This window comes from Urocampus carinirostris, chromosome 20, assembly GCF_059441175.1.
Source record: "Urocampus carinirostris isolate Australia breed hairy pipefish chromosome 20, RoL_Ucar_1.0, whole genome shotgun sequence".
Lineage (NCBI taxonomy): Eukaryota > Metazoa > Chordata > Actinopteri > Syngnathiformes > Syngnathidae > Urocampus > Urocampus carinirostris.
Genome location: NC_142368.1, coordinates 7,998,483 through 8,007,890, shown reverse-complemented (window position 1 = coordinate 8,007,890; position 9,408 = coordinate 7,998,483). Strand labels below are relative to the sequence as shown.

General features: G+C 40.6%; 2 protein-coding genes across 3 annotated transcripts in view; one reads left to right on the top strand and one right to left on the bottom strand.

Annotated features, from left to right (window-relative positions):
* Window positions 1-6: 6 nt before the first annotated feature.
* eif2s1b (eukaryotic translation initiation factor 2, subunit 1 alpha b) lies at window positions 7-9,058 on the bottom strand. 2 transcript variants are annotated; one of them, XM_088325045.1, is made up of 7 exons: window positions 8,847-9,058; window positions 5,486-5,808; window positions 3,094-3,245; window positions 1,556-1,662; window positions 1,395-1,492; window positions 1,186-1,329; window positions 7-324 (listed from the first exon to the last, which is right to left on the bottom strand). In XM_088325045.1, exons 2-7 carry the CDS (start codon window positions 5,804-5,806, stop codon window positions 199-201), a joined length of 948 nt encoding a protein of 315 aa, XP_088181171.1. In that variant the 5' UTR covers window positions 5,807-5,808; window positions 8,847-9,058; the 3' UTR covers window positions 7-198. The 2 variants fall into 2 exon arrangements, with proteins under 2 accessions (XP_088181171.1, XP_088181170.1); XM_088325044.1 differs by lacking the exon at window positions 8,847-9,058 and adding an exon at window positions 8,521-8,747.
* Window positions 8,704-9,408, top strand: part of atp6v1d (ATPase H+ transporting V1 subunit D) — a 5,380-nt gene continuing 4,675 nt past the window's right edge. Inside the window, exon 1 of the mRNA XM_088325046.1 lies at window positions 8,704-8,912. Within this exon, the coding sequence (XP_088181172.1) occupies window positions 8,872-8,912 (41 nt within the window). The 5' untranslated portion in view covers window positions 8,704-8,871. The remainder of the gene's footprint in view (window positions 8,913-9,408) is intronic.

Here is a 9,408-nt window from a genome sequence, read left to right as displayed (position 1 = left end):
AAGACATTCTGATCAAGATTCGTTTTATTGTTGCCATGGTAATGGACAAGAGTAGATCCTATCAGTAAAAAGCCGATACAACCTACCCGTAGGGGTCGTCGCAATGTCCTTGAATGACACGATCTTCAAAACGAGCGCGTTCGGCAAAACCTTTTGACGGCAGTTCTAATCTTTCGGGGGACTATCTTGCGTTTTCCTCTAATCTTCCGTTTTGGCTTCCATTTCGTCTGCGTCGTCATCCCCGTCCACTTCTGCGTTTTCCCTCTCTAGCCGCTCTAGCTGCCGGGCCAGCTCCGTCTCGTCGGTATCCGTCACCACCTTGGCCTATGAGGGAGGGGCATGTTTGGTATATATATTTTCATAAGGCGCATGAAGCTATCCATTTTATGTGTATAATCGTTGGGCCCTTTATACATTTGACAGTATACATTGTAGACAACAGGAATCTAAACCAGTTTACAGTCGACATAAGAAAAGGTATCCTATTTTCATACGATGACACCATTTTTACAGCATAAAACTGTCATTTGCATTGCCATATTCTAATGGTTAAACAGTCTCACTACTCTTCACCTGTGCATCAATAATGAACAAGTACAAAGTAGTGTTTTGTTAGATAGCTGCTTTCTCCAAATTCGAACCTTTGTTTCTAGCACTGTGAGTCAAATTAGTGCGATCATGAGCTAAGCTTTTATGCCTATTTCAAAGTTCATACGATTGCTTGAAATCCTTCAACTTTGGGGTTTGAAAAACGCTAGAAATTTTGGTTATGTGCTCATAAATGCTTAAAATTGTTACCATGCATTTATTTATTTCTACATATGACAAATCTGCTTCAAACTGACACCGCCACATTGGCTTTCTTCTCTTAATGGTACTGGAAAATTCTAAATAGGCTTTGAAAGTACTTAAAAAGCGCAAAAATTTGGCCATTCAATAAGTACAAAATCTCGCTTTTCTTATGTCATCTGTACCACTGGTGGTAAAGCAGGAAAGTTCCACCACCACAGTCAGCGTCATTTTTTAATTGGTCGACCATTACACAAATAAGGCAGTACAGTGTAGTACCGCATGCACTAAAACCCACCAGTATTTTGTAGGCAAACCAATCAGGGTCTTTACGTAGACCTCATCGTTGGGAACATGCAGTACTTTAATGTCAAGGACACAGACGCTTCAACTCACCTCCATCTGGATGTTGAAGACCCCTCTCTTCTCCTCGATTTTCTCCTTGATGGCCGACATGGCCTGGTTGAGGACCGAGAGGCCCTCTGTCCGCTCCAGAGTGGTGGTGGTCATCACGTATCTCGGCGGGGCGATCAGATTGATCTGAAGGGAACCGGACGAGGGGTTTGTGCAGTTGCCGCGAAAACCCGCCCGCCCGCAAACTCTACCTTGATGGGCATGGCTTCCGTCGAGCAGCACAGCCCCGCCCTCAGCGCTTCTTTGACGGCGTCGATGCCTTCGTAGCCGTAACACGCCACTTCGATGTCTGCGGAGACGATCGACCGATAAAGGACGGCTTTTCGGGAAAACTCCGCCTTTTCAACCTCACCTGCTCGAATCTTGACGGCCTGCGGGGTGAGTCGCCTGTTGATGTTGTCGATGAGCACGGCGCGCTCTTCTTCGGTCAGGTCCAGATCGCCCAGAATGGCGGGATCTCTGCGATCGAAGGAAGAAAAATCCTACTAGTGTGTTGGTACCTTTCAAAGGCACGGTTTGGGATGAAAGTTATATTATTATTATTAAAGCTTTGAAAACTCTCTCGGTGTACTGTCTTTCTTCGTAAATATGTGTAACCATGTATAATATGTATTTGCAACTGTATATTTTTGTAATGTATTTATTTTAGAGATTTATTTGGTTATGTGTTCTACGGACGAATCAAAAATAAGGGGCGGAGAAAACGCGGCCTGATGGGAAATGTGGTAAAGCTGAGTTACCGGTAGATCTGTTTGTTGTCGCAGCGGACAATAGTGGATATATATTTTTCCCACCCTTAACTTTGGAAATATACATTTTGTTTCCTTAGATTACTTTCAACGGGACTCCGACTTTAGAAGTCTGCATCATACCTTAATTACGGGTATCATTTGCTATTTGTGATGTCAGCTGTGATACTGAATTTGTATACTGTCAATGAAGTTGCAATTGAGGAACTTACTATGTAGCAAATTTTACTGCGGGCGCCCGCGGCTTATACATGGATGCGGCTTGTAATGAATAAAAGTGCCAAATCGCTCCAAAAGTTGTGGGAGCGGCTTATAGTCAGGTGCACTCTATAGTCCAGAATTTACGGTACTTCATATGGATCGTAATACAACTTTTCCTGTCAGAATACAATTTGGAAGTTTCCCCAAAAGCAAGTATGTATGATTCGTTTGCTATCGATCGTGATATTGTTTGGTGGATGTGTTTAAAAATAGACCCTTTCCCACTCGAGCTGCATTGCTTTGATATTCCCTTTAATGTTAAATCCAGTCTAAATGTATGTAGCTTATAGGCACCAGAACTGCTTTTCGTAAAAATCTGCACAGTTGTACTTTAAGCCTCTGGAAAGGTTTGGTGTCAATATATACCAACAACATTGTAAAGCCATCGCAAGTGCAATTGTAGAACACTCGAACGTGTTATTCTGTTTTTATTGGCGATGGGTCCAAAACATGATAACCATGGAGACGAACCCTGCGGGAATAAGCAAATACAAAGAAGGCTGCATGCAACTATTGGATGATCCGGACAATGATTAAGAATGAAGAGCTGATTAGAGCAACAACGTATTTTTATCCCCATAAGTTTAAACATCAGTTTGAATTTGAATCAGCTGTCTGCATCATTCCACAATGCCAACTCAGATACCATCAACACTCAATTTCCTTTACATGTTTATTCATTGATGTTACTTAATCATATATAAGTAGTACTTAGCATAAAGCGCAATAACTAAATACCCTAAGTTTCCATTCCCCTCTATACATCAATTTCATCTCAATTGCAATGGCAGAAAACACCTAAAGGCACCTATATCCCCTTCAGGACCGAGTCAAACCGAGGGAATATTCATTCGGGGAAAGCGAAAGACAAAGCACTCACGACACCGCCTGCTTGAAGACGTCGTAGGCGCCGTAACCCGGTCGCTTGTACTTGTCATCAAAGACCCAGGCCGTACGCAGGTATAAGCTCTCCAGCTGCTCGTCTTTGCTGTACTCCAAGACTTCGGCTACATGCCGCAGGATGCTGTAAACCTGAACGCAGAAACGTGGTCAGAGAGCACGAGGGGCTGCAACTAAAGACAAAGATGGACAAAATTTTCCAAAGGGACGGGGGCATCTCTACACGAATATAACCTCTGCTGAAAGTTGCTCATGTGTGTCTTTGATGGTATCATACACAAATTACAATGTGAAGTGCAGACCTCACGTATTATGGCGGTAGAACAGCGACGCGTGAACATTAAAGAGCGATCGATACAAAGTTTGATACGCTTCCGTAACATTCCAGTCCCGTCCAAGCAAATACATTCTGATGACATAGAAGTGCATGCAGCAAACATCCATTGTTTAATCTGTTTCATTCCGAAGTTTTTATTTTGCAGTTGACCACTGAATGTACTTCATAAAATTCGAAATTTGATTTACAGGGATTACACATTTCTTATAGCTTAAGGCAAGTTCAATTCAAGACTTTTTAATGCCTTTAGAAATCAAATTTAAGACCAAGTCGTCCCAAAAATAGATAAATATGAAGGATGTGTAGAGTCAAGTCACATTTATTTACATAGCCCTTAATCCAGGGATCAGAATGGAGATTTTCATTTTCAGCTGAAATAGCCAGGGTCCAGGGGCCGCAGGCCAGGTCCAGGGCAGAGCCCGGTGGGGGGCAAACCCACCCAAAGCCAACGGCATTTATCTTATTTGCTATGTGAAAATTGCACTAGAATGAATTAAATCCAACAAAACAGAAACCATGTATTTTTTTCAGTTTTAAGATGTTTAAAACAATTGGGGGATTACAATGTTACAACCATCACCATTGTTGTTGTGTTTTGATGATGAAGATGGACCTTGTATTTAGCTACTAATCAACAATATATATGAAAATATATACATTAATAACCATTCATCATTAATTTGAAAATAGAATGCACAAACTGAACATGCTTAAAGAAAATACATGTCAGTCTGTGACAGTCTTCTCCAGCCATGACCACTTAAATTTATTCTTGATTCCTTTATACCAGCTCAGTAGCCTAGATGGTAAGGCGCCCGCTTTGAGACTGGGAGGTTCGGGTTCGCGCCCCGGCCGAGTCATTCCTAAGACTTAAAAAGTGGTCGGCGGCGCCCTCTCTTGGCTGCGGCTGCATCGGGTCAGGTGCAATCGACATTTCGTTCTGTGTACATTGTTACACAGAATGACAATACAAGGAAATTATTATTATTATTATTATTATCAATCTCGGAGACAAAAGCCTCGTCTTCTTTTCTTAGTATTTTCATATTTACTTTTTCAAACACTCATTTCACCGTTTGAAAAGACCGGAAGGAGCGCCATGTTTGAGAAAGCCAATGCTCTGAACAAAAGCTCCGCTGAGTGGTTATCAGCGAACCTATCGACCAATGGTAGGAGTCGATCTATTTGTTGTGTGTTATAGATCTAATGCGCTGCGCTTCTTTTTGCCGATTTTTCTCGCGATCTCTAACTGCTAACTTGGGGTGATGAAACAGTCACGTATCATACCTCACCCCCCCAAAATATTTTCTCATCGAATTTAGACGATTTACGGGAATGACCTTTGGGGTTCAAAAACAGCGGAAATCCGCGGAAAATTCTGATCCCTATTAATCACAAAAATGTCTCAAAGGACTGCACAGGATTACACTGACACCATTACCTGATCGTAAATCACGGATTCTCAGTCAATAACGGCAGATAACTTCTAATTCCAAAGAACTCTTCTGCCACTTGTTCATTTCATATCCTCCAGCATCTAAATGACTTTGGTCGAGTGTAAAGCATTTGTGAAACATCGCTACTATATTCATGTTTGAGTGTAGCGTCTTAAGAACACATGCTTTGTACTCCCTTAATGTGGACAATTGATAAATCTGACTCACTCTTTGCGTTTACATTTTTCAGACTTTCAGAAATTGGATTTAAGACATTTTAATGCTTATTTTTCAAATAATGCACTCAATGCCTTTTAAGACTAAGGATCCACGGGCAATTTATTGTCCACTTGCCTGTCTCTAAAATTGGACAGTGGTCTATTCGTGGATTTGTCTCTACTGACTGAGCGTTTTGTCTGTTTTAAGTACGTCAATTATATTTACTTTTTGTAACACAGTATGTTCAATAAAATATTGTGCTTGATGTTCTTGCGCTTATTATTAGTTAATAAACTATATGCTAACGATAAGAACGATCCGATCGATCGTTTCACCGGTCGGTGACCAGTCAATTCAACCCAGTCGTCGCCGGCACTCACCGTTTTAGACTTGGTAAACTTGTCCTCGCACTTGATGGCCTCCTCGGGCGAGACGCGTCTCTTAGACAGGTCAATGTAACCCTTTTCTTTGTCCACCCGGATGACCACCACGCACTCGTTGCGGCCGATGCGGATGAGTTTGTTGATGGAGCGGATGCGTCTCCGCGAGAGCTCGCTGAGCAGGATCATGCCCTCGATGTTGTTGTACTCCAGCAGGCTGACGTAAGCGCCCATCTCGGCGATGGAGCGCACGTTCACCATCACCACGTCTTCCACTTCCGGGAAGCGGTGCTGGTAGAATCGACAGCTGAGGCCCGGCATCGCTACCAAACAGAGAAATAGAACGGTTTGAGTGACGCGCAGTATCCGACGTGTAACATTCCGAGGGCCGTCACCACCCGAAACAAGCTCGCAACACTGGAAAAATATTGATCTCGCCGATGTATATTCATAATTTATTTCCATAAACTTATTTTGGACATACATTGCTGTGAATGCCATAGCACTATTTTCTGATAAAGATACAATTCAAGCCAGTCTGCAACAGCTACAACTCTTTCTATTTTTCTCTTGTCTTGTATTGCGCGGATAGCGGTTCCTTAAAAGTCAGAGCAGTTGAGAACCACTGCACCAAACTACCAGTGATATAAATGACATACCAAGTCATTCAATTTTATCTCATGATCACAATAATTTTAGTCACATTACCAAAGACTAATTTGAGAATGGAAAAACAGAAAGTCATCTTGGAATTCATAAATGAACGCAAAAAACACTGTGAAGGAAAAAAAAAAGTATATTGACGGTAAGTCAGACTTTCAAGGACAGTAATATTACACACTGGGACTTTAATGGTCAGATTTGGAACACAGTGTATGCTAATTACCTCAGTTTTAAGTTTTTCCTTGCCCCCATGTAAATTTTAGATCAGCAGGATGCTGTAATGATAATCTGTAGTCTGGTTTAGTCTGTGTAGCCCTTTGAAACTTATTGTGATTAAGGGCGTCACAAATAAACATGACTTTTCCAGGAGTGCAATGTCTTGTCTCATTTTACATCTTGACTTCATTGTTATTAATGACTATAAGGAATGTTCAAATGTATATGTATCCAAAACCTGGGGGAGCCATTTAATACAAAGCATTGCTATTATAAAGATTTAAGTGTCAAAAATTGGATAATTGCTGAAAGATCCAAGCACTGTAAATCCAATAAATGTTATGTTTACATTTAAATGAATATTTTCATTCTTAAAAAGATCGTCTCGTTTGTCATGAACAGCAAAAAGAAATCTATCCACCCAATAGTTGTTGTTGACTCATTGTTTTTATTTTTATGTTCGAAATAAAGTTTTCATTCATTCATTCATAGTTCATAATGAATTATTTCAATAATATAGGGAAATGCTTAAAAGCATGTATTTTCTAAATGGCCAATTATTAATGGATTCATTTAAAAAATTCTTAGATGCATTTATTTTTTCAAATTGATTTATCTATATTATTTTATTTAATATTTTCCAGAAAATACTTTCATTTTTTAATTATTAAAGACTATTAAGATACAATTAAAATCTATTATATTCATTAGTACATTACTGACCATACAAAATCAATATTTTTTAAATAAAACTATTGAAAGTTGATTAAAACAAAATCTAATAAAATAAAAAACACTAACTGCAAAATGTCTATTTATAGATTTTTCCTATATTTTCCAACTGGACATTTCCAGAGGGCACCACAGCGGCACAGTGGTTAGCAAGTGTGCAGGCACAGTTCTAAGGTCTTGGGAACCTCCTGTGTGGGTTCAAATCCAGCTACCGGACTTCCTGTGCAGTTTGTATGTTCTCCCCGTGCTTGCGTGGGTTTCCTCCGGGCACTCCGGTTTCCTCCCACATTCCAAAGACATGCATTTCAGTGCATTGGCCGGTCCAAATTGTCCCTAGGTGAGACTGAGCGAGCGAGTTGTCTGTCCCTGTATGTCCTGCGATAGGCTGGCAGCCAGTTCAGGGTGTCTCCCGCCCACTGCCAGATGATTGCTGGGATGGGCTCCAGCACCCCCGCGACCCTACTGAGGATAAGCGGTGCAGCTAATGAGATGAGATTAGACATTTCCAGAGTAAATTTAATAAATTACACGTACTTTGTGTACTACATTTTCCAAACAGATTAGATACGAACATTTTTACAAAAGAAAAAAAAAAGAAAAACAATACAATCCCAAATTGAACTGTCAGGAATTATTAATAAATTCTTAATTATTTTGGGGAATATTTTCTTTCCCCAACTGTCCATTTTTTAAAATTCTAGTAAAATCAGAAAATAATATTACGGCCCAAGCTGCCAAGAAAACATTTAACTTATTTATTGATTTTGGTAGGATTTCCCTCAAATTTCTAGATGGACCTTTAAGGGTGTACATGTATCAAACTGCGACTGGCTGGCAACCAGTTGAGGGTGTCCCCTGCCCACTGCCCGAAGACAGCTGGGATGAGCTCCAGCACCCCCCGCGAACCTACTGAGGATAAGCGGTGCAGATTATGGATGGATGTATCAAACGACATTGCAACTGATTTTGGTAATATATTACCACCATAATTTAAATCAGATCATTTTCAATATAACTTGTAGTAGTTTGCAAGTGGCACATACAAAAATCATGTTGATTTAATGTAGAGGACTTACAGACAATCTTAATAGTTGTTTTGTAATTGTTTTAAGGAAGAATCAGTGAAACGAAAGTGCAGAGCCGTAATAAAAAACATTTTCATCGGACTTACGATGATGCAACATTGAAACGTGTTCGATTCCAATTCAGGTAGCACAAATGACTTATTACATAAAATATTCATCACAAGTTTCAAAATGACGTTTTAAACCCAAAACGGCACAGAAAACATGAAAATGAAAGCTCCCGGGAGTAGCATTTGTTAGCTCGAAGCTAGCAGCCGGGTGCCGCTCACATGCGGCACGCGACAGAGAACGCAGTTAAGCTAGCAGCTAAGCATCGCTCACTCCACCACAAAAACTCACCTTTGTCATGTGTTTGGTTGAAAAATAAGACTTATAAACTAATCCACCGGGTGTTTAAACACTTAGTTTAAATCCCCTGGTTCGGGTTGATGAGGCGGACACGAATTTGTTAGCCTGTATTCACCGCCGTGCTACATCGACCCGGAAACGAAAGTCGGGGTGTTCGACGTCCGCACATGCGCAAAATGGATCGTGCAGTCACTTGACAGGTCAGCTGATCCGCGGCTGAACACTCAGACAAGATCATTTAAATATCGTGCACGAATTGCATTATTTGTGCGACTGGAATACGAATTAAAAACTGGATAATCATTCTTTTGTTATACCTCACATCTGCGGGAAGACAACAAGATGTCTGGAAAGGACCGGATCGACGTATTTCCATCGAGGATGTAAGCTTGTTACTTAGCTACGCTTGCTAATAGCATTTAGCATCGATTTCAAATAACGGCGATTTATCCCCTCTTCAAATTATGATTTTACAGCCCTTTGCATGTTACGAAAATTAAAAACAAACGCATTTTGCGGGGATGCAATTCTGTTCATTTATTCTGCGCTAAAAGCGAAAAGAGGAAGAGTCAATGTCATGTGACGTGGTCTCTTTGAAAAATAACGAGTTACTCGTTTTAACTTTCTTATTCTGGGTGACGAGACAGTTGTCTTAAGTTGAATTAAAGCTAGATCTTAACAACGGATCAAATGCAAATGTATTTAGATAGATAGATAGATAGATAGATAGATACTTTGTTCATCCCCGAAGGGAAATTCACATTTCCAGCAGCATCCCTGAGCTGAGAACAATCGAGAACAATCGAATCGGTATCCTACAAAGCCTGCTGGAACTGTTAAGCTCTGAGGAACACTTCTGCAAGTCACGTGACTTTTAAG